The sequence below is a fragment of the Octopus sinensis genome, linkage group LG1 (assembly GCF_006345805.1).
Source record: "Octopus sinensis linkage group LG1, ASM634580v1, whole genome shotgun sequence".
NCBI lineage: Eukaryota > Metazoa > Mollusca > Cephalopoda > Octopoda > Octopodidae > Octopus > Octopus sinensis.
Genome location: NC_042997.1, coordinates 206,840,128 through 206,865,919, shown reverse-complemented (window position 1 = coordinate 206,865,919; position 25,792 = coordinate 206,840,128). Strand labels below are relative to the sequence as shown.

The window sequence follows — 25,792 nt, the reverse complement described above, 5'->3', positions numbered from 1 at the left end:
AATCATATTTTCAGAAAGGAATATCATTACTATTTATATGGAACAAAGAAGTTCTTTTAACAGAGAGAGATAATGTTTAATTGTTTATTTTCAGAAGCCACATCATTAAACCCATCCCTTCCTGGTCCACAACAGAAAGCAACCCCTATGACGTCCAGAGAAAATGCTGGCATCAAAATAAACCTAACGATTGATTCAATTTCTAATGCATCTGTGAGTAAATAGATTCATGTAACTTATTTATATTTAATTGTTATTTCATTTCCAAATGAGGAATCATTAAAGTTAATTAAAACATTTTCTCAGTCAAACTCAAACATTTTATTTCCTTCACATCTGATATCTTGAGTACATCTTTTGCTAACTTTAACAACCTCAAACTTACTACAGCCATTCTGTAGAGCCTTTCTTAACAACAATATCAACTGCAACAATGTATCTCTCTTCTCTCCACGGAATGTTCCTTAGCTGTTTAACATAAATTACTTTTTTAGGTTGATGTCATCGTTAACAGCACCAATAAACAGCTCCAGCTTAATGATGGTTCTATCTCCAAATTTATTCTCAATGCTGCTGGTCCCGAGATGCAAGATGAATGTAACCAGAAATATCCTCAAGGTATTTCTACGTTTAAAATAGCCATCACTAAAGGATATAACCTCAAATGTAAGAATGTATTTCATCTGGCATTACCTTCCTGGGATGAAAATTATTCTCATTTAGTAAGTATCAATCATATGATATTGATTTATTGAAACAGTTAATGTTTGAAGAGAACCTTATGCATGTTGTGTGAGAATCATAAAGCAAATGTCAGCATCCTGTTTAATATTAGTTCTTCCAAGTTATCATTGGAAGGAAGCAGAAGATATCGATGAACAGGACACTTTTATATATAAATAGAAGGAAAAAGCCTCATGGCCTAACAACAGTTATGCGACTGATAAATAAGACTATATTAAAACATATTTCTCTGTTTTACTCTCTGTATTGGTGAGTTTTTCTCTGTCATGGCACGAGCACTAGAGAGGTTGTCATGTCCTCCCCAACACTAAAGACTCCGCTTGGGTCTGCATTCTCTCTCTTCATTCACCAATCATTTTACACGGTGGATTGGATCTGTTTTATTGTAGCAGCAACATGAGTGAGGTTGCCTTGTCCCTTGCAGGACTAAAGAGTGATAGGAATGACAGTTGTGAGGAGAGAATATATTTATTACAACTAAATGGTTTCTTCCTGTAATAAGAAAATAATTTAATAAAATGTCTATTACCATTTACTAGACACTTATTTTCTTTTAGATTCTGGCAAACTTGACTCAAATAATAACCATTTGTCTATACACTGCGGGGAGAATGGGAGCAAAAAGCCTTGCATTTCCCATATTAGGAGCTGGAAAATTGAGGTACCCCATTGAACAACTACCTGGAATTATGTATGAAGCAGTGAAAAACTACTCAAATCAAAATTCAAGCCAGATCAAAGTTGTAAACTTTGTTGTTTATCCTCAAGACACAGAAATAGTAAAGGTTGGTTGATGTTTTTGTTGTTTTATGCAGCAGAGGGAGGGGGAAGAAGGTGCTGAAAGGAGGTGGGAGGAGGAAAGGTAGTCAGGATGGGGTGGGGGTAGTATGTGCCTATTCTGCTTTCAGGTGATAGAGGAAATGGTGGGTGTGAGGGGATGAAATGTGTGTGTATGGAGTGGAGAAGAAGGTTGACATGGCAGAGCCCATCATCGACAAACATTATCATTATTAGGATATCAATTCTGTTGTGGTGGGCATGTCTTCTTGAGTACAGCAATGTACCATATATCTCATCCCTTTGTCATCTCCTTCATAAGACTCACTGTTTTGAGATTGGCCTTCAATTCTTCATCCCATGTCTTCCTGGAGTCTCCCTCTTCCACAGCTTCCAACAACATCAAATTCCAACTTGATATTTTTCGAATTAACCCAAAACATATTCTGTAATTAATGAAGGAAATGATTATGAAGATAAAATATGGAATCAGTTTTGTAAATTTATTTGTTGGTGTCTTAGAATTCTTCAGTTGAAATGTTGGAATCTTTGATGTGTCTCATGGCCCTGTCTTCCATACTTTTAGGTTAGCTTGGTTTTCTTCAACTCTTTCATTCCATGATTTAATTCTTTGTAACTTGATATGGATTCAGTGTAGCTACCTCCTCCTCTACAACCACCACCACTACCACTACCTACCCACAACATCCTTCAACAATTCCATTTTGGTTACTGACCAACCAAAAATGTGTTAATGGCACCACCAGAACACTGATGGTTTTCTTTCATTTCTGTTCTTCAAAGTGGAACGCTTTGGAAACTCTTCCCACAATTCTTTACATTTCTTCTCAAAGTTGGATGAATCAATTAAGGGGCTTCTATGCTGTGGCTTGACTTGCTAGTAATAGCAGCCAAGTGTCCCTGGCAGAGTTGTAAGGGGGTCAGATAGGATACCTTCTGCTATTTGTTTCATCCCTTGGCATTCTGAGCTCAAACCCTGTCATGGCCATGCTGGATTGTTAACTTAATCCGTCATTTGGTTTCACACCAACCCTCGGCACCTTGGCTATGTTTACTGGAATTATCTTTGTCACAAGCATTTCAGTGAGGTGTCTGGTTTGAGGGAATTTAAGATTTCAGCAAAGAAGGAAGGGGAAATGTTTTAACTTAATCTGAATCTAACGAAAGACTAGCTTGCTGTTTGAATTGGTCAGTGACTGAGTGAATTCAGCTGAAGATTTTTATGATGTCAACAAGTAATGTTCACAAGTATTGAAGAAAGTGATAGAGAGAGAGAGAGAGAGAGAGCAAGGGTAAAAAGACAGAGTGTCAGAGAGAGAGAGGAAATACATGCGCTTTTAAGAATAGGTTCAGCATGGTGTCAGTCTGAGTGTTTTAAAGAACTGATTTCTATTATTATTATATTTTAAAAGGATGGATGTAACTCTTCTCAAAGGTAAACAGACAAGACAAAGAGCATGATGGGATTGCAATAGATATTTCATTGGTTGAATGATATTTCAGAAGCCATCTGGTTTGCCAGTCCTCAGTCAAATCGTTCAACCCATGCTAGCATGGAAAGCAGACGTTAAACGATGATGATGATGATGATAAAGCCTGTCTTTGTCGAGTTCAAAGGGAAAAGTGATAAAAATTCAAAATTATAGAAATTCAAATCTAAAATATGAACAAGAGCAACTAGCATCCATGCGTTGATGGAATAACATCAGAAATCCTTTAGTGAATATCTAGGACCAAAATTTCACTGGCATTTCAAAAGTGTTGAATGAAAGTTACCAGCTTTTTGCAGTAAAATATCCTTGTTTCAAAACAAATATTTCCTCAGTCGCCCATTGTAGCTGTTAGACAGAATAAAAATATAAGAGAATTATTAACCTCTACTTCTGACTCCAAGAAAACTAACATTGGGGTACCTGCATGCTGTACCCTGAAAAACAGCCGCAAAAGAGGTAAGCCCTGTTCATTGAACAACAACATGAATCAAGTGAATTCCATCAGGTATCATATCAGAAATGTTATGATTTATACAGAAGGTGGGACATGTAGAGATTCCCATTTGGTGTATGCAGCAGAATGCACGAAACACAACTTGGTTTATGTTGGTTGCACAAAAGAACAATTAAACAAAAGATTTGATGGGCACAGATATGACGTCAGGCACAATAACGGTAATTGGACGGAACTTGCTGAACATTTTGCATCAAATGGCTGCAATTTTGAAAAAGACTCGAGAAAGTGCATATTCTCAGTAAATATTCTAAATCTGTTTCACTTTCAATACTCAAAATGCATGAGGAGAAATGTTTGTGGGTTATTAAAATCATGGCCTGGATGAACGAATTAAATGAAAGAATTTCACAAAACAGTTTGATTAAATAGTCTTCTTTTTCCTTTTCTTTATCTTTTATTTTTTTCTCTTTTTTCTTTTTCTTTTCACTACCTGAAAAATTGAAGCTTGAAGATTGATGATGTTATTCCATCAACGCATGGACGCTGGTTGCTCTTGTTCATATTTTAGATTTGAATTTCTATAATTTTGAATTTTTATCACTTTTCCCTTTGAACTCGACAAAGACAGGCTTGCTGTTGAAATATCGTTCAACAATAAAATAGCTATTGTAATCATATCAGGCTCTTCATCTCGTCTATTATTATTGTTGTTGTTATTGTTATTATTATTGTTATTATTATTATTATTAATATTATTATAGACGTTGCACAGTATACAATATTGTGAGGTTGTTGATTGAAGATATTGTGTCTACTGGGGGTTTGTACTGTTTGTCAAGTCACAACAAGGACCTCAGACAGAGAGTACTTTACACAATATGCATCCAATTCCAAGTAATGCCGACTTCTGCAATACACCTAGATTGTAGGGTATTTCTAAAGTTTTCAGATGGGATGGTATTGAACCCAATACTCCGATGACAATAGGGATAACCTTTATGTTTGACTCTTGTACCTGCCACATCTTAGCAATCTCAATTCTCAGCTCTCCTTATTTATCAATATTTTCTCTTTCTTTCACGATGATAAGTTGATCTCCTGGCACTGCCACATCAATTATTGGGCACTCTTGTTTGTCCCTCCTAAAGGTTACTATATCCAGCTTTCAGTGGTCTAACACTTTGTCTGTCTGAGAGAGAGAGAGAGAAATCTTTTTGGAAGAAGGAATGCAAATCTTTATTCTTTCTCTGAATCTCTCTCTCTCACTTTCTCTATATAATGACACATACACATACATGTACACACACATACATTCTTATATATGTATTACGATGATGATGATGATGATATTTTAGAAACAGATCTAGAAAAACACAATAAAAGCAGCAAAGACAAACTGTAGTGTCATCACCACCACCACCACCGTCACCATCATCATCATAGCATCCACTTTTCTGTGCTTGCATGGATTGGATGGAATTTGTTGAGGTGGATTTTCTATGGCTTGACGCCTTTGCTGTCACCAACCCTCACCTCGTTCCAAGGGAGGTAACTATTTCCCCATTTTACAAAATATTAGAAACAAAGGACACTGCTTGCATAACAGGGACACTCGCCTACAACTATCACACAATGTCAAAGCAGAGAAAAACACTTGCACACATATGTACGACAGGCTTCTTTCAGTTTCTGCTTACCAGACCCATTCACTGGGCTTTGTTTGGCCTAAGGCTGAAGTCGAAGAGACTTGTCCAAGGTGCCATACATTGAGACTGAACCTAAATCAAGGCAATTAAAAACAATAGCAACAGATGCAGTATTAACACCAAATGGCAATCTTTATATCCAACAAAATGTGGAGGCTGTTATTTACTGTGTTATTTACCTTGAGAGGAGCTTTCCTATGAACACATGGTGCATAAAAGCACTCACATTTATATTGTTGGCAGATGACAATCATCTGTCTACTGGCACCAGAACTGCCAGATCATGTATTTTCACTCTGCCTGGGTCCATCAGTGACAGACATCCAACAGCGACACCATAGCTGAATCTCACTGTCAACGATATATATACACTTTCACGTCATTTCAGAATATTCATGTTGCAAATAGCCAGAAGACTTATTAGAGGTAATTAATAGTTAGAAGGTTTATTAGAAATAACTGATAGCCAGAAGGCTTATTAAAGATAGATAATAGTCATAATGATTGTGAAAAGAAAGAGGCTTGGAGAAGCCATTATGAAAGACTGCTGAATGTTGAGAATAACTGGGAGGAGGAGGGCCTGCCAAATGTTGACTCAGTAGAGGGACCAGCTATCCGAATAGACAGCTCCCTTGTAGTTAAGGCAATTAAGGGTATGAAGACAGGAAAAGCCCCACCCCCACCTCCCGTCCCATCAGGAATCACTGCAGAGGTGCTTAAAATATCTGGTGGGGTGGGCCATGGCCTAGTCACTCGGTCTGTAAACCAGGTAGTTCATGAAGGAGTCATACCCAATGACTGGTGTAGCAGCACCATAGTCAACTGCTACAAGGGGTAAAGGAGATGCTTTAGATAGAAATAACTACAGGGGTGTCAAACTGCTGGATCAGGTGATGAAAGTCATGGAGAGGGACATAGCCCAACTGATTAGGGAGAGAGTTAGCCTAGATGAGATGCAGTTTGGTTTTGTGCCAGGTAGAAGCACCACTGATGCTATATTTCTGGTACAGCAACTGCAAGAGAAACCCCTGTTCTTGTCTTTTGTGGACTTGGAGAAAGCCTTTGTTAGGGTCCCCTGATCCCGTATCTGGAGAGCGATGCAGAAACTAGGGATTGATGAAGAGTTAATAAGGGCTGTACAGGCCCGATGCAGAGATGCTGTTAGTAAGGTTAGGGTTAGCAATGAGGATAGTGAGGAATTTCGGGTTGAAGTAGGGGCCCACCAAGGATCAGACCTCAGCCCCCTCTTATTCATCATAGTCCTCCAGGCAATAACAGAGGAATTCAAGATGGGTTGCCCCTGGGAGCTCCTCTATGTTGATGACCTGGCTCTCATAGCAGAATCGCTACCAGAACTAGAGATGAAACTTCAGGTGTGGAAGCATGGTTTAAAATCGAAGCGCCTTAGAGTCAATGTTGTGAAAAACCAAAGTCTTAGTAAATAGGAAGGCGAACACATCACATACACCTTCAGGTAAATGGCCCTGCTCAATCTGTAGAAAAGGTGTATGTAGAAACTCCATAAGATGTACTCAGTGTAAGCTATGGATGCATAAGAGGTGCATCAACATCAAAGGAAGATTAACCGGGAAGATAGCTTTCGTGTGCAGCAGATGCAATGGGGCAATAAATACCACAGATGCTCAGAAAACAGATTCCATCACATGCCAGGGGGAGAAACTTGAAGTAGTTGATAGCTTCTGCTACCTAGGTGGCCAAGGTAGTCGTGGGGGTGGATGCTCAGAGAGTGTTACCACTGGAATAAGAATAGCCTGGGCAAAGTTTAGAAAGCTTCAACCCCTACTGGTGATAAAGGGCCTCTCTTTCAGAGTGAAAGGTAGATTGTATGATGCATGTGTGTGAACTGCCATGCCTGACAGTAGTGAAACATGACTGTAGCTGCAGAGGACATGCGTAGGCTTGAAAGAAATGAAGCTAGCATGATCCGCTGGATGTGTAATGTCAGTGTGCATGCACAACAGAGTGTAAGTGCCCTGAGAGAAATGCTGGACATAAGAAGCATTGGATGTGGCTTGCAAGAGAGACGTCTGCGCTGGTATGGTCATGTACTGCGGATAGATGTGGAGAGCTGTTTGAAGAAATGCCACTCCTAAACAGTGGAAGGAATCCTTGGTAGAGGGAGACCTAGTAAGACATGGGATGAGGTGGTGAAACATGACCATCGAATGTTGGGCCTTACAGAGGCAATGACGAAAGACCAAGACCTCTGTGACTGAGAAGACCCAGCAAATAAAGTGAGATCACAGGTGTCGCCTACGCCAGTGTAGCATAACCAGCCCCTCTGTACCTTGGATCATAGGGCGACATGCCATGCTTCAGGAGACATATTGAGTCACATACATCAACATCAAATCAAACCACAATCAAATGGAAATTGTAGTTGTGGCTGATGCCAGCGTCACCTGTCTGGCTCCTGTGCCAGTGGCACATAAAAAAAAGCACCATCCAAAGGTACCTGATGCCAGCACTGTCTTGACTGACTTCCATGCCAGTGGCACGTAAAAGCACCATCCAAACGTGGTCGATGCCAGACCCATGTGGCCCTCATGCCAGTGGCATGTAAAAATAAGCACCTACTACACTCTCAGAATGTTTGGCATTAGGAAGGGCATCCAGCTGTAGAAACACTGCCAGATCTGACTGGAGTCTGGTGCAGCCAGCTGGCTTCCGAGACACCAGTTGAACTGTCCAACCAATGACAGTATGGAAAACAGATGTTAAACGATGACAATGATGACAATGATGATGATGATGGTGAATTGATAGCCAGAAGGTATATTAATTATAATTACTAGCCAGAAGGTTTATTAAAGATAATTCATATCCAGCAAGTTAATTAAAGACTAGCAGAGTTACCTGGCGTTGCCCGAGTTACATACAATTGAAGAATTAGACTTTTTTTCTGTTATATTTTCTGTAATGAACTGGAATATCTATGTTTCGAATTTCATCAAAATTGCAGATGAGGGTTATTTCCCTCTTTACACACCCTAAAAGAATTGTAATCGTGCCACATGTATCCCATACTATTAATTTTTATGCACAGATTCCAAAATTCCAGTCTTATACAACCTGTAAAAAGGATTTTGCACCTGAAAAATGGAGGTCATGAAGCTCTAAAATGTGAGAGTTAAGGCCCCTGTTGGGGGTGGGCATCTTAATGTCAACCAGAGAAGTTGAATTGTTGAGAATCGTTTTAATTTGGGTCTTATATCTATTGTTTGAATTTCTTTGAAATAGGAAATATATGTTCACTGGGTTTGTAAAAGAGAGCAAAGCTACAGGAAACCAAAAGACGAATGATCACAATAAGCAGTCAGCTACCCTACCCTAGTCGTTACCACTCCCAATGTAGGATTCCTCACCACCCAGGTGACAGGCACAGCTGTAAGATGCATTACGAATCTATAGCAATTGGAAGGGCGTGACCCAACTGAAATAAACATTAACAACTGTGTGACGTGAGGGTTAAGGAGAAATTAAAGTGTCACCTCTGGAGTTTGCAAATGACCACTATACTGATACGTAACTGGACAGAATATATATACAATATATAAATGTCTTTGAATAACCAGTCACTCATCTGGGAAGGCCTTGAAATCAATGTTACCATCTGGGGACTATGTGTGACCCAGCGATAACAAAAAGACTGAAAGGAGATCTGCAATCAAATAACTTTACTCAACACTTTGCAACTGAATCAGTGAAGGCAAAGATGCCTCTCATTTACTTGACAATTTATGCACAACATTGCAGAAATCACAATGTAAGTGTATGTCAAAGCAAACTCTTACACTGTTGTACCATTGAATTACAATTATATTCGTTTTTGCTTAGATAAAAGGACAAAATTGTAGGTGTTAAGTCCCCATGAAGGGGTCTTCTAGCTTGTAAGAAGATTAAATTTTATAAATATTACTTCATTTGTATCTAATATCTATGGTTAAAATTTCATCAACAGCAAAAATATATGAATTGTCATGGGGGTTATGGCCCTTATGCATAGAATATAATTTCCAAATTTCGTAAAGATCCATTCAGTACTTTTGACTTAGTTTTGAATCATGAAAGAAATTACTAAAATTTGGGAGTCAAGGCCCCCATTAGGGTGTCTTAGAAACCTCATGTGAAGTGGAAACTTTGAGAATACTTCTTGATGTGTGTCAATTACCCATGGTTAAAATTTCATCAACATTGAAAATTTATGAATTTTCATTGGGGGTGGGGGGTTCTGCCCCCTCTAAGCCATCTGAAATTTAAACTAAACATATTGCATTATACCCGCCGTTATGCATTGAATCTAAGTTTCAAATATCATAAGGATCCATTCAGTAATTTTGGTCCAGGAAATTGTATGAAACACACAGCATTACCCTTCTCCCTAAGCTTCAATTTGGCGTTCCAAATTACATAATGATCGGTGCAGCAGTAATACACAAACACATTAAGACATTGTCTTTGATATAATAAATATGAATGTACACATATACATACATGTGTATATATATGTGTGTGTGTGTGTGCATGTGTGTATTATATATATATATATATATATATATATATATATATATATATATAGTAAGGAAAAATTTTTTTTTAAATGCAGAATGCTCAAATGAAAGAAAATTTTAATAAAATGAGAAAATGATAAAATATATAAATATATATTTATTCAACCGGTTTTCGTCAATGTATGACTTGTCAAGAATATTTATGTTTTAAGAAGTTTTTTTAAAAATTAGAAAGGGGAAAAAAAGAAAATTGCATTGTTTTTTGTAAAAGAATAATGATAAAAATGTACAAAAATTGAAAAATAAGTTCTCCGATACATTGTGAGTTCGTTGTGTATCTTGAGTTTTATGGTTGTTTACCAAAAAATTACCTTGAGGTGTTAAGATCCAAAGGGATTAAGAGCATGTGATGTGTTGTGTTGTTAAATTCAGCATGTTGCAGGACAGGAAGTAGTAGTAATTGTGGTCCTGGTTCTTCAGTTCCTGTGTTGTGAGTAAGGGGAGACAACTCTTTTGAGTTCTTCAATAAAACCCAAATTATAAAACTATCATTTTAGCTTCATTTGCATTATCTTTTTTATATAATTGCTTGTTAACTTAACTTTCAGATTTTAACACTTTATTTATATTATTTTCTAATAATATAAATATGCATAGACAATTGCATTTCAAATTGTCATATCATTTATAATAAAAATGATAGTAATAACAACAATAGTAAAAATGATATTTAAAGAATATAAGTTTTAGCTTGAAGTGATGAATGCATGGTATCTTTATATATTTGTGTTAGTCCATCCATGAAGAGTGAGGTAGAGAAAGGAAGTTTGATCAACGAGGAGTTTGCATATTAAGTTGTGTTTGGAATTTTTCAATAAAGAGATTCTCCTTGTTAATTCTCTCCTGTGTGGTGATCCCGTCTTTACATTGGTAGAAGGGGAATATATAGAATTTGGGGTTTAAGTCTTTAGCACATGAGTCTAAGTGGTCACTCAGTGGAATTTGTCGGTATTCCGGGAGATTTATTTGTTCTTTATGCACCGTTACTCGTTTACGTAACGGGAGACTCGTTTGTCCAACATAATTATGTTGGCAACCAGCGCATGTGAGAACGTAGATAAGGTTCTCGGAGGAACAGGAGAAGTTAGTCTTGATTTTAAACTTCGTACCTTGTTTGAAGGTAAATTCAGAGCCTTCAAGTAGAAAGGGGCAGGTACCACAGTTTGAGCGTGCACATTTTTTTACTGTTGGGGGTGGATGTGGTGTGTGAAGTTTGGCATTTGTCAAGAGTTTTTTTAAAGATTTGTGTTGCCTTTTGCATTTGAGGATTTTGTGTGTATTTATAATGTTTTTCATTTTTGGGTCTGTTGACAGTAGACTGAGGTTTTGTATGATTGTGGTGTATGCTTCGATATTTTTGGGGTTGTGGGTGGAAATGTATGGAAGTATTTTGAGGTTGTGTGTGGTGTTAGGTTGGGTGGTTTTCAGTGTAGTGTTGTCTAGTTCTTTGGCGCGTTTTATTCCATACTCTATAAGGGTGGAGGGATATTGACGTTGTAATAGTGTTTTTTTGAGGTCTTGAAGGCGTATTTCTCGTGTTTTTGGATCCGAGACAATGGTGCATACCCTTTTAGCTAAATTGAAAGGGATATTTGTCTTGGTGTGTTTTGGGTGGCATGAACTAAAGAGGAGGTATTGTTGTGAGTCTGTAGGTTTGTGGTAGATGTCTGTTATGATTTGGTTCTTAGGTGTTTTTATAATTAGGAGATCAAGGAATGGGAGATGATGTTTGCTTAATTCCATAGTGAATTGGATGTTGGGATGTATGTTGTTTAGTATGGTTTTGAATTCCAGGAGTTTTTCATAAGGTTCTTTCCATATGATGAAACAATCATCTAAATACCTTTTCCAGTTTTCCATTAGGTAGGTGTGGAAAACATGTCCAAATTTCTGGCTTGATATTTCATAGAGTGACAGTTCGAAGTAACCCATTATGAGGTTCGCAAGGACTGGTGCAGCCTTGGTACCCATCGCAATGCCACATTTTTGACGGTAGTGTGTGTCGTCGAAGAGAAAAAAATTGTTTGTCAGAATGAACTTAAGAGATTCTGTAATAAAAGACTTGTTAATGCGGTCAGGGAATGTCTCTGGGTGTTTTTCTAGCCAGAAGTCAATTGCCTCTATACCATACTCATGTGGAATGTTGGTGTAGAGGTTGATGACATCAAAGGATACCAGGAGTGCCTCCTCGTTAACTGTTTTCGGGAGGTGTTTGAGCATGTCCAGATCATCCCTAATGAAACTTTTGATGTGGGTAAGGAAAGGTTTCAAAAGGATGTCTAGGAAGTTACTCAGGCGGTGTTTTTCACAGGAGGTACCAGCCACGATGGGCCTTAGTTTTAGGTCCTCCGGTGCTTTGATGTTGATGTGGATGTCAGTGGAGAGTTTGCAGGCTTCGGTGATGTATTTGTTTTTATGGATTTTAGGAAGGCCATAAAAAAGGCTGGGCTTGCATTTGAAAATGGTGATATAATCCCTTTCTTTTTCTGTGAGTCCCTGACCGTGTTGGCGTATGAGTGTGGTGAGGTTTCTGATTGTTTTTTGCTGTTTGTAGTTGTTAATAACCTCATAGAAAATGTTATTGTTAAGCATGGAGAACACTAGGTGTTTATAAAATTCCGTGTCCATAAGGACCACAGCACTCCCTTTGTCCGCTTCTTTGATGGTGAGGTTTTTATCCAGTTGTATGTCACGTAGGTTTTCCCATTCTTCCTTACTGAAATTGGATTTTACCTTGGTTTTGCTTGGGGTAAAGGGGAGACTCTGGATGTGTTTACAGAAATCGTCCAGTGTTTTATTTCTCCCTTTTGGTGGTAGGAAGTTGCTTTTATTTCTGATCAATGAGTCATCCCCATTGTTGATATCTGTCAAAGCTTCTGTTAGGCGAAGTTTTCTGCAGAATTCAGAAACGTCATCCTTGACCTCCGGGGGGTTGGGTGTTCTTGGGGTGGGTGTGAATTTCAAACCTCTTGCTAGGATGTTGATTTGGGTTGGTGTCAGTGTTTTGCTGGAGAGGTTTATAATTTTTGTTTTCTTATTTTGGGTCTGTGTTAGCGGTGGTGTTTGTATTTTTCCCCTCTGTCTAAAAAATGGTTGTTGAGGTAAGGGGTGTATTCTTTGTTAAAGTTCTGGTTGTATGTGTAGGAGTGTTTTTGGGTGGGGAGGTTGGAGGGGGGTAGGTAGTTGTCGTATTTGTGTTGGTATGGGATGCGATGGTGTAAGGATTTGTGAGAAATGCGATGGGTTTGTGGGTGTGTGTCTGGTAGATTGTATGGGGGGATGTAGGGGGGTATGTAGTTGTGGTGATTGGGTTCGTGTGGGATGTGAGGGTTTGGAGATCTGTAGGAGATGTGGTAGGAATGTGGTTGTTGGATGGGTGGACTATAGGGGGTTCGTTGGGTGGGTCTTATATGTATCGGTGTGGGTCTTATATGTATCGGTATATATATATATATTGTTGTATTTAGGAATGGTCATTTTGCCAGTTTAGCCAATAAAAACACACGCACTATATATTTGGTGTTACTTTGCTTCAGTGTTATTTATTTTTTACATTAATCTTAATCTTATTTCGGCCAGAGTTCTTTCATCACACTCCTGTGACCGCATCAGTGGTCCTTTGTTTTCTTCTTACTTATTTGTGTCTCTCCTTACTAACCGTCAGCCATTTTGTATTTCTATTGTATGTCTTCATTTGCGCATGCTTATATCTCTATGTGCGTTTATGTTTATTTAGTGTGTGTATGTGGGGGATGCCTGTAATATTTGTATCTTCTGTTTATATATGTTCATGTAATTTGTATTTTGTATTTTTTTTTGTTGTTTTTGTTCTTATTTTGTTCATGTGTTTACATCCACCCATTATTATCATTACATATGCTTGTATGTATGTATGTATAACAACAATACTAGTAATAATAATAATAAATTGAATCGAAAAAAAAGTCAGTAGTGGCATTGCGCAAGGCACTGTGCTGGGCCCACTTCTTTTCATCATCTACATTAATGACATTAATGACATCATCAAGCACAGCAACATAAAAATCTTTGCAGATGATTCCAAGCTACAGAAGGTCATAAATGAGGCGAGTGACCGGACATGCCTTCAGTCAGATCTACTGGCTGTTATCCAATGGGCAGAAAAAAACAATATGCTGCTGAACGAGGATAAATTTGAGTTAATCCACTTTGGAAAAGAGGATGCCCTGAAACTCCCATACTCCCTTCCTTCAGGTGAAACTCTCGTGGCATCCAACAACATCAGAGACTTGGGAGTAATTGTGGACAACAACATAAGCTGGGCCACTCATATAAACACCAAAGTTGACATGGCCCGCAGAATGTGTTCCTGGATTCTCAGAACTTTCCAGTCGAGAGATATCCACACCATTATCCTTCTCTTCTCCACTTTTGCCCGACCCCACCTTGAATACTGTTGTCCACTGTGGTCTCCCCACACAAAACAAAGTATCATAAAAGTTGAAGCACCTCAAAAGGCAATCACAAAAAAGATAGATGGCATGACAGGCCTCGACTATTGGGGTCGACTAGAAAAGCTAAAACTTTATTCTCTCCAACGTCGTCATGAGCGCTACATCATCTGCATGATGTGGAAAATATTCCATCAGCATTGCCCAAATGATGTTGGCATCACCTTTAAGGTACATCCAAGGCTTGGGCCCCGTGCCATCCGCCCAAAACAAAAATCGCACTCTCATCGCATAACAACAATACGGCACAATTATTTCACCTCAATTGGCCCCGCTCTCTTTAACATTACACCAAAACACATTAAAACAGAAACAGACCCTATAGGGTTCAAGAAGTCTTTGGACAGATTCCTTCAAGAAATCCCGGATAAACCCCCTACACCCGGATATGTCTCTGTAAACAATAACTCTCTACTTGAGTGGGCCATAGTGCCCAAATTCTGACTTGAAAGACTTCACCAGGTGGTGCTATTAAGTTAGACATGGCCTGGGCCAATAATGGCCGAAACCTATCAAAGTATCAAAGTATATATAATATATATATATATATATATATATATATATATATATATATATATATATATATATATATATATATATATATATATATATATAATATATATATATACATATATATATACATATATATATATATATATATATATATATATATATATATATATTCAATGAAGTCGTGTCTCGCCTTTACCTTTGAAACACAGAGTAGACAAAACGGGCGGCTGAAGAAGGGGAATTTTCCTTGTGTTGTATGTCTTGTAATCTGTTTTTTTGTTGTTTAAAAAAAAATGTCCGTTTCCTTGGTTTTATTTTTATGTTTTCGTTTCTCATTGTGTTCGACATTTTTTTGGTGTCCTGTACCCATATATGCATGTATATATACATATAGATGTAGGTACGTACATATATGTATATATGCATATGTTTTATTTATTATTTTGTTATTATATATATATATATATATATATATACACATACACACACGCACAATGCTGCAGTAGGATCACGGCCGTAACGACTTTTAAATCGTAAGCGTGATCTGGGCCAAGGCATCAACAACCACCCGCAGCACAACAGCCGAATTTTCCAGCTATGTCATGTTAGCCTGGTTACGCAGCTATATCCACTCTGCAGGAGATTGCCTAATGAGGGGCAAATGTATACATATACATCTATACACACACACACACACAGACACACACACACACACACAGGTGCAGGTGTGGCTGTGTGGTAACAAACTTTGTTCCAAAACACATGGTCCTGGGTTTAAATTTGAATTTAAAATAAAAAGGGTGAGAAATTGAATATTAATTTGATTAATATGAATTGAAAACCTGTAGTGTAGCATATAAGACCATAGCGGATCTTCTTCTAGCAAAATGGATGTCCACTGTTAATGGTTTATCCCTCTTATATAATAGTTTGACTTTAATAGTTTCAGTATTAAAGTGAAAGTATCTGACATTACAGTAGAGATATGATTTTGTTTCACTTTTAACACATAATACTGAAATAGTGGAGAAGATATGATATTGCTGTGGGCTTGCCCTAGGCAAGAAGTTAGAATTTCTTTTGCCCATAACGTTACATGGACCTTAAGTAAGGCATGAGTAAAATTTGAATGAAATTGGTTATGTAGTTCTCAAGTTTTAGGGATTCATAGTGGAGAAGATATGATATTGCTGTGGGCTTGCCCTTCGCAAAAAGTTAAACAATTTTTTTATGCCCATGACACTCCCTGGACACTAAGTAAGGCATGTGTAAAATTTGAATGAAACTAGTTGTGTAGTTTTCAAGTTTTAAGGATTCACACAGACAGACAGACATTCTCAGTTTTATATATATATAGATAATTAACAGCCAGCAAAGCTTATTAAAGATAGCACCAAGTTTTGTCAGTGAACAGGTCGCAGTTTTAAAGTGAAGGAAATATTTTGACACAAATGAAATTTAAATGTTGAAGTGAAACTAATGGTTTTTGTGTGTTCTTGAATGGCTTACAAACATCTTCCATGCTGCAATTGTTTTGTTTCAGCACATGGTCTCAGATCAAGTCACTTGCTATGCAAGTACATCTCTGTAATAGTTAGAAGGTTTATTAAAAATAAGTCAGAAAGTTTATTAAAACTAATAACAAGAAGGCTTATTAAAGATAATGAATAGCCAGAAATCTATTAAAAATAATAACGATAGAAGCAGTATTAATACCAAAATATAATCTTTACGCCTTTCTACTGTAACAAAAAGATGGAGGAAATTTCTGTCCACTGTAGAACTGTTTGTGAACCTTTTCCTCTTTGAATCTTTTCTCTTTTCTTTGTTATGAAGGACCACGGTCTGAATTGTCAGGTTTCCTCTCATTCTTCCTTACAATGTCAAAATAATTACCTTGTACTCCTGTTTGTTCCTGAAATAGTTTTGGACAAACAGGATGTAACAAGAAAAACCCCAAATTCAACATTCTTGATAGACATTTTGACTGCAAACACAAGATCCAACAGTTCTAACCATGATGGTAACTGGAGAGGAAAAACGGTGGAACTTCAGCTACATGAAGACACCATTACCACATGTTTAACTGCAATGACACCACATTGGTGGCCATGTAAAGTGTGGGAGGTTTTTCTGCTGCATTCACTCTGTTACCATATTGACATAGGTCTCACATCTCCCAGAAGACAGGAAGGCAATGGATGGAATATCTTTGATCTGAGTGACAAAGTAATTTTCCTCATTTCCTTATTACAGAATAGAAATAACTCATTAAATATTTCAAATATTTTGTTTGTTTTTGTTAAATTAAATCTATTCTTTTTGCAAAAATGGGAAAATAAAACATAAAAATAATTCTCATTGTTTTTTTCCCCTTTTAAAAGAAATTTCATGAATATCTCCTAAACAGACAGAAAAATGAAGGACTTCTTCCAAGAGGTAAACAATTTGTTTGTTAATATTGAATATTATGGTGCCTTGTCATGTCTTTCTCTGTTAAACATTACTGATTATTATTATTATTATTATTATTATTCAGTAGTTTTATTTTTATAGCGTGCTTTCACTTCACTACCGAGCGCAGCTCTGTGTGCTTTGAGTATGTGCTGTGATTTGTTGTGATGCTCTGATGGTTATTGTATGGAAAGTGTTCTGCGTAGGATGTGTGCAGTGCCTAGTAGTGCAATTTTCTGTATGTTATATGTGTTTATAAGTCCTGGTGTTTTTGTTATGTATTTGTCTGAATATTTTTTTATCATGCCTAATGCACCTACTATGATAGGAATTGTTTCTGTTTTCAGGTTCCACATTCTGGTTACCTCTATTTCCAGGTCTTTGTATTTTGAGAGTTTCTCCATTTCTTTTAGAGACACGTTGTCATCTGCCGGTATTGATACATCAATTAGAAAGCATTTTTTTTCTTCATGATCTCTGACAACTATATCTGGTCTGTTGGCCTTAATTTCTCTATCTGTGTGTATCGGCATATCCCAGAGTATGGTTGCTTTCTCGTTTTCTGTGACCTTTTCTGGTGTGTGCCTATACCATCTTTTTTCTGTTGTTATTCCATAATGTTGGCATAGCTTCCAATGTATGTAGGTTCCAACTCTGTCATGTCTGTGAATATATTCCTTCTCAGCCAGGACTGGGCAGCTAGAGATAATATGATTTATTGTTTCTTGTCCATCTCCACATATTCTGCAGTTACTTGTAATATTTCTTTTCATTACATGTTTTTGGTAATTTCTGGTGGGGAGGCTTTGGTCTTGTGCTGCAATTAAAAATCCCTCTGTTTCTGCTTTGAGTCCTGAGCTTCTCAACCATTGCTGGGATTTTTCTTTGTCTATTTCTTTTGCATTTAGTTTAGTCCAGTATTTGCCACGAATGAGCTTTTCTTGCCATCGTTTTATCATGGCTCGTTGCTGTTCTATTTTTAGTTTGGATTTCATTTGTTTTATAGCTTTTGTTGTTTCTTCATCATCTTCTTCTTCTTCTTCTTTGTGTTTATTAGGTGGTATGATTTCTTGTTTGTATTTGTCAGCTTCCTTAAATACTGAGAACAGTTTTTTGTTTTGCTCGTGTTTTGCAGCTATCTGGATCAGTTTTCCTTCCTTCTGAAGTAGGTATTTTTGCAGTCCTATGGTGGTTATTTTATAGTAGTTTTCCAGCTGTATAAGGCCTCTACCACCTTCTATACGTTGTATATATAGTCTTTCTATGTCAGATTTTGGGTGATGCATCCTAGATCCTGTCAGTATTTTTCTTGTTTTCCTATCTATTTTGGACAGTTCATTTCGTGTCCAGTTAAGGATATTGTAGCTGTAACTTATAACTGGGACAGCTAAAGTGTTGATACCTATTATCTTGTTTTTAGCATTGAGCTCTGTTTTTAGTATTGATCTAACTCGTCTATAATATTCTTTTTTTATTCTCTTTCATTTGTGTGTGTTGTGTTTTATCTAGTTCATGGATTCCTAAGTATTTGTAAGTTTGGCTTTGGTCTAATTCTTTTATTTCATTGGTTTTATCTAGTGTGATGTTGTTACTCTTAACTAGTTTTCCTCTTTTCATGGTTACTTTGGCGCATTTTTCTAATCCAAATTTCATATCTATTTCTTTGGTAAATCCATGAACTGTCTTTAATAGTGTTTCCAGCTGTTTGTCATTTGCAGCGTATAGTTTTAGGTCATCCATATATAAAAGGTGGCTGATCATTTTGCCGTAACATTTATATCCGCATCCAGTTCTATTTAGCATATCAGATAGAGGTGACAGTGCCAAGCAGAAAAGGAGTGGAGAGAGCGTGTCTCCCTGGAATATTCCTCTTCTAATGGGGATGTCTTTGGTTTTCATGAGTCCCTCTTTTGTTTGGAGGTGTAGGACTGTTTGCCATTTATTCATAGAGTGCTCTATGAATTTTATGATTGTTGGTGCTACTTTGTTAATGGCTAGTGTTTCGAGGATCCATGTGTGGGGGATGCTATCAAACGCCTTTTTGTAGTCAATCCAGGCCATACTGAGGCCTTTCTTCTTTCTGTGGCTGTCTTCAGTTACGGCTTTATTAATCATTAGTTGATCTTTACAGCCATATGAGCCCTTGCGGCATCCTTTCTGCTCTTCTGGGAACAGTTTGTTTTCGTCCAGGTGCTTGTTCAGCCTTTGCGATATCACTGCAGTAAATGCCTTGAACATAGTAGGGAGGCAGGTTATTGGTCTGTAGTTTTCTGGTTTTGTTGTTTCATTTGATTTGGGAATTAAGATGGTTTTCCCCTTCGTGAGCCATTCAGGCATTGTCTCTGGCTCTGCTAGTATGCTGTTAAAGTTTTCAGCCAGCTTTTTGTGCATTCCTGTTAGATATTTCAACCAGAAGTTGGGGATCTTGTCATGCCCAGGTGCCTTCCAGTTGCTTAGTTTTTGCAGTGCCTGGGTGACCTCTTCAGTTGTTATGGGGGTCCAAAGTTGTTCAGATGCCGAGTTTGTTATTTTCATACTCCTTTTTTTTGGCTGTTCGTTCGCCGACCATATTTCTTTCCAGAATTCTTCCAATTCTTCTGCCGTTGGTGCTGCAGTGACTTCTATTTTATTTTTGCCCAGTTCTTGGTATTATTATTATTATTATTATTATTCAGTAGTTTTATTTTTATTATTATTATTAGTAGTAGTAGTAGTAGTAGTAGTAGTAGTAGTAGTAGTAGTAGTAGTAGTAGTAGTAGTAGTAGTAGTAGTAGTGTGTTGATCTGGCAGAATCGTTAGCACACTGGATGAAATGCTTAGTGGTATTTTACCAAGTGCTACATTCTGAGTTCAAATTCTGCCAAGGTCAGCTTTGTCCTTCATCCTTTCAGGGTCAATAAATTAAGTACCAGTGAAACACTGGGGTCAATGAAATACTCTCCTCCAAAATTTCAGGCTTTGTGCCTTTAGTAGAAAGGGTTATTATTCTTATATTTTATAAAGATTGACATAACCCCTCATTAAGGACCAGGTGATGCATTGTATTCTTGAGCAAAACCCTTCACTTCATGTTGCTCCAGTTCACTCAGCTACCAAAACTGAATAATCCTGTGACAGAGAGTGGCCCATCCAGCTGGAGAACTTAAATGCCATGGAAACTGGCCCCTTTTTACTAGTTTCCTTCCCTAGTGCATTTTGGGCCACCTTGCTACATTCCCTCACAATATATGGAGTTGTTCCATTTTTGCTTCCACACATCCTCCAAAGGTGCAATTTGCTACGCTTATCTATTTGGAACTTGATGTAATAATTCTCAGAGCTTGTTTCCGGCAGCAGCTGCATATCAATCCCTCAGTGTATCCTTTCAGATCACTTTCTCTAAGCCATCTCCAAGTGTTGATCTTGTCTTTTCCTTTGATTTCTCTCACCTATTGCTCATTCATTGTTTCCATTTTCCAATTGTTTATTCTTTCTTCTTCATCTTGTTTCTTAAATGTTTTCACGTGCATCATATTTTCCATAGGTATCCTGTTGTTGTTTTCAACTGCAGCAAGCAAGTGATATTATCATCCCAGACTTCTAATTGGCAACACAGATCTTGCATCCTCTTCCTCCCCTCTTCCTAGGTACATACAACCTGTCAGTAGTGTGTAGGTTCCTTGTTAATTGTCATTACTCTTCCTCTATTCCTGTCCACTTCCTCAAGTTCGTTTTTTTTGTTCACCTAACAACACCTGTGCCATATTGCATTAAGGAATCAGCCCATGTGTTCATTGTCCTGATCTTGTTTTTTTTTTCCATTGAGTCTACTTCCTATAATTAATTTGCTTCTTCTGAGATATTCTCACATAATTCAAGATGTCATCAGACGCCTGTACCAACACAAGACTTTCTAAAATCCAAGAATGGGGAACCATGTCACACACTTTCTTATAATCGATACACACCATTCCCAGATTAGTGAGTCTTTTCGTGCTGTCGTTCAGCACCATTCTGTCTATCAGAAGTTGAGCGTTTGTCCCTCAGCTTTTCCTCCAGCATCCCTCTGTTCAACTGGCAGTTTTTCATTCATTTCCAGCAAGTTAGACACACAATTAGCTATTATTCAGCTTCCACATGAGAGCTAGGCAGGTGACAGGCTGCTAATTATCTACTGCATTACTTTTACTGGCATTCTTTTTGGCAAACAACCATTTTATCTGTGCTCAGCCTCTTCCACCCTGTCGGTGATCATTTTATCCATTTGTGCAGCTATTCTTTTGTGTAGTGCTGGGAAATTTTCCAGCCAATACCCCTGGACCCTATTCCAGCCTGGATGTTTCCAGTTTAGGGTTTTTGTTGTTTCCGCAGTTGATATCTGAGCCCTGCTTCTCCATCCTCAAGTCATGCATCCGCTTTCTATATCTTCTTACGGGGCTTCCCTCCATCATGAACAGGTTAACTCAAAAAAATAACACCATGACAGCTGTATTCAATGCCTGAGTCCATTTTGTTCTAGCAGCTGTATAATGAAGACTGGGCCTGTGCTGCTGAGCCACGGGACACCTGCTGGGTGACAGTCTCTCACCTGTAGTTTTGTCCTCGTTTATGCTGTTGTTTGTATTCTTTTATCCATTACTCATGCAGAAGAAAGTGTTGATAAGGTGTCACAACCCCCAGTATTTTTATCAAGACACCATCTCTAGTGGGATCTTTTAAAAAAAGACTCAAGTGGACTCCTTTATCCTCAAGAGTTTAAAAGAGCTATCCTGCGCTGAACACCAGCCTGGTATGCAGATAGGAGAAGTGTTAAACATGAAGCCTGGCAGAGTAAGGTGTATATAAGAGGTGGGGAGGGGGAGATTAGTGAAAGCAGAGAAAGGGATGATCCATGGAAGGTTGTATGGACGGAGATGATGATGCAAGTGAGGCAACTGGTATTAGCGAAAGGGTGGTGGTGGTGGTGAATATGTGCAGATTCTGCTCTCAAATGGTTACAGCAGCAAAGTAGGACCGTAGTTAGAAGAGTAATGGAGGGATGGGTGTTAGGAAGATGAGATGTGGTGAAGGGGATGCTTCACAGGGACAGATGTGGGTGTAGGGCCCAGCATGGGCATGAATAACCACAATGCATTTAGGACCTCACTTTTGCTATGACAGATGTGTGTTTTTGTATCATTTTGTACAACTTGGACCAGGATGGAATATGGACATTAAACCATGATGGGATAATGAGAATAATTGGTCTATATATATATGTATATATATGTATATATATATGTGAGTGTGTATATATATATACATATATGTGTGTGTGTGTGTGTGTGCATTTGTGTGTGTGTATATATATAATGTCTATATTAAAGAAGAGATATGTGTATATATGTATATATATTTATGTGTCTGTATATATATACAAACACTGATATTTGTTTATTTTCAGACACCGTATCGTCGACACCCAAAACTAATGTGACATCCAGAGAAAATGCTGGCATCAAAATAAACCTAACGATTGATTCAATTTCGAATGCATTTGTGAGTAAATAGATTCATGTAACTTATTTATATTTAATTGTTATTTCATTTCCAAATGAGGAATCATTACAGTTAATTAAAACATTTTCTCAATCAAACTCAAACATTTTATTTCCTTCACATCTGATATCTTGAGTATATCTTTTGCTAACTTTAACAACCTCAAACTTACTACAGCCATTCTGTAGAGCCTTTCTTAACAACAATATCAACTGCAACAATGTATCTCTCTTCTCTCCACGGAATGTTCCTTAGCTGTTTAACATAAATTACTTTTTTAGGTTGATGTCATCGTTAACAGCACCAATAAACAGCTCCAGCTTAATGATGGTTCTATCTCCAAATTTATTCTCAATGCTGCTGGTCCTGAGATACAAGATGAATGTAACCAGAAATATCCTCAAGGTATTTCTACATCTGAAATAGCCATCACTAAAGGATACAACCTCAAATGTGACAATGTATTTCATCTGGCATTACCTGACTGGGATGAAAATTCTTCTCATTCAGTAAGTATCAATCATATGATATTGTTTGACTGAAAGAGTTGTTGTACAACCCTAGGTTTTCATTGATCCAGCATCCCTGTGGCATGAATGGAATTGTCCATAAAACTCTGCACAACCCACAGATCTGTTTTTCCAGTCATACAACACCTCCGTCTGATTCAAGACAGTAGCATGTACTTTGATGTCCAGTGATGTACAGTTTGGGCTACAGTGTGACAGTCTGGTGTTGTGGTATTCTGTACAGTTTCCAAAGCATGGATTCTGGTTGTTTGAAATTGATGTAGACTCTATTGTAGATATTCCCTGAACATTTCGACTCAACCATAGTCTCTTGTGTGCAGTGGAGAGTCTTTTGTGCCTGTGGCACCCTGCCTTGTGGGTGGTTTTGTTGCTTCTTGCAGTATGTTCTCACCCAGATTTCCCTCTTGTAAATAATAATTAATCTCCCCTCTTCCATATTACTGGTTTTTTTTTTTGTTAATTACAAAATTCCACCTGAATTACACTGTGCAACCACCAAATCTTGGAACATTTCTCTTTCTATTCATGGCATCCATATCTTCACTCAGACCAGACTTCCTGCTATCATATGATCTGTGTTGATCCTTCTGTCACATGATCTGTGTTAATCCAATGAACACATGATCTGTTAATCCAATAATCACTAGAAGTTGATTAATGTTATTCAAATGTGTAAAACATTTCTGTTTAGAACAACAAATTCTGTGTGGAATCAAAGAATATATTAATTACAACTTAACGATTCCTTCCTGTAATAAAATGTTCATTATCAATTACTAAACAATTATCTTTTTTTTTAGATTCTGGCAAACTTGACTGAAATAATAACCATTTGTCTGAAAAAAGCTGAGGAATTGGGAGCAAAAAGCCTTGCATTTCCTATATTAGGTGCTGGGATATTGAAGTACCCCATTGAAAACCTACCCAGAACTATGTATGAAGCAGTGAAAAACTACTCAAATCAAAATTCAAGCCAGGATCAAAGATGTTTACTTTGTGGTTTATCCTCAAGACACAGAAATAGTAAAGGTTGGTTGATGTTTTTGTTGTTTGTTGTTTTATGTTGATATTCTTGGAATTTACCAAAGTGATATTCCACAATAAAGAAAAGAAGTAGAAATGATCCTCATTTACAGCCCTTGTTCCATTTTGTAGTGGGTGCAACATTTTGACTGGCTCCAATGAGCCACAAGGGTTTATTGAACCCCAGTGTCTGCTTTGGCATGGTTTCTATGGCTGGATGCCATTCCTAATGCCAACCGCTTCACAGCATGTCCTGGGTACCTTTCTTCATGCTACCTTTAATGCTGTTCATTATATTTTGTTGTGCTTTATCCTTTCATTATACCATTTCCCATCACCAAATTCTTGCTTCTGAAATATTCCATTGCAACATTTGAAGCTAAGAATGTTTTGTTTGTTGTTGTTGTTGTTGTTGTATCGAAAACCAACTCTACAAGAATTGGTAACACTGAAGGACTTCTTTACAGTTTGGCTGCTGATTTTATTGTTCTTATTTAACCCTGAGTCAGTTCTGATTCAGCGGATTTGAAGACAGTGATGTCTGTCTTCCTTTCACTCTTTTCCTCCTCCAAGCTGCCACAATCATGACACATTTAAACAATGCCACACCAATAATCTCTGTCTGCCTCCCCCCCTTTCACTCTGTTTCTTGTTCTGTGTCTTTTCCAATAACATCAATGTAACTGAGTGGAACTCAACCTCCTGTCGGAGTGGGGAAATCTCCAAAATATAAAATCTGATACGGTCGAGTGTTCAACAAAGTAGCAGGGGTCAGCAAACCCTACATCCAGCAGAGATGGGTGGAATATCATCATCATCATCATCATTGTTTAATGTCTGCTTTCCATGCTAGCATGGGTTAGATGGTTTGACTGAGGACTGGCAAGCCTGAAGGCTGCACCAGGCTCCAACCTGATCTGGCAAGGTTTCTATAGCTGGATGCCTTTCCCAATACCAGCCACTCCGAGAGTGTAGTGGGTCCTTTTTATGTACGACTGGCATGGGGGCCAGTCATGTGGCACTGGCAACAACCTCACTCAAATGGTGCTTTTTACGTGTCACCGACACAGATGCCAGTCAGGCAGTACTGGCATTGTCCACCACAATGACTTCACTTGACTCAACAGGTCTTCGCAAGTGCAGTTTATCACCCAATGATTGATGAGTACTCTTAAATGGGCTGATTATATTACACTGGCATAGGCTATGGTTATGGTCTCACTTGGCTTGCCAGGTCTTCTCAAGTACAGCATATCTCCAAAGATCTTGGTTGCTTGTTATCACCTCCGTGTGTTCCAAAATTTCATGGTCATTCTTCACCACCTCATTCCTGGTCTTCCTGGGTTTACCTCTTCCACAAGTTCCCTCCACTGCTAGGGTGTGACACTCTTTCACACAGCTATCCTCATCCATATGCAGCACATGACCATACCAGTCGTCTCTCTTGCACACCACATCTGATGATTCTTATGTCC

At 38.0% G+C, this 25,792-nt stretch overlaps 1 protein-coding gene across 4 annotated transcripts in view; it reads left to right on the top strand.

Moving 5' to 3' along the window:
• LOC115210484 (protein mono-ADP-ribosyltransferase PARP14-like) overlaps positions 1 to 25,792 on the top strand; it is a 303,268-nt gene that overhangs the window by 15,100 nt on the left and 262,376 nt on the right. For 2 of the 4 annotated variants that reach the window (XM_036508815.1, XM_036508808.1), the window contains exons 4-10: positions 95 to 213; positions 495 to 722; positions 1,302 to 1,529; positions 17,178 to 17,232; positions 22,670 to 22,764; positions 23,046 to 23,273; positions 24,095 to 24,323. The exons of 1 other annotated variant lie outside the window; for it this stretch is intronic. In XM_036508815.1, coding sequence (XP_036364708.1) covers positions 148 to 213; positions 495 to 722; positions 1,302 to 1,529; positions 17,178 to 17,232; positions 22,670 to 22,764; positions 23,046 to 23,273; positions 24,095 to 24,323 — 1,129 coding nt within the window. In that variant the 5' untranslated portion in view covers positions 95 to 147. Of the gene's footprint in view, positions 1 to 94; positions 214 to 494; positions 723 to 1,301; positions 1,530 to 8,106; positions 8,118 to 17,177; positions 17,233 to 22,669; positions 22,765 to 23,045; positions 23,274 to 24,094; positions 24,324 to 25,792 lie in introns of those variants that run through there. One more of the 4 variants, XR_005001848.1, reaches the window with a different exon arrangement.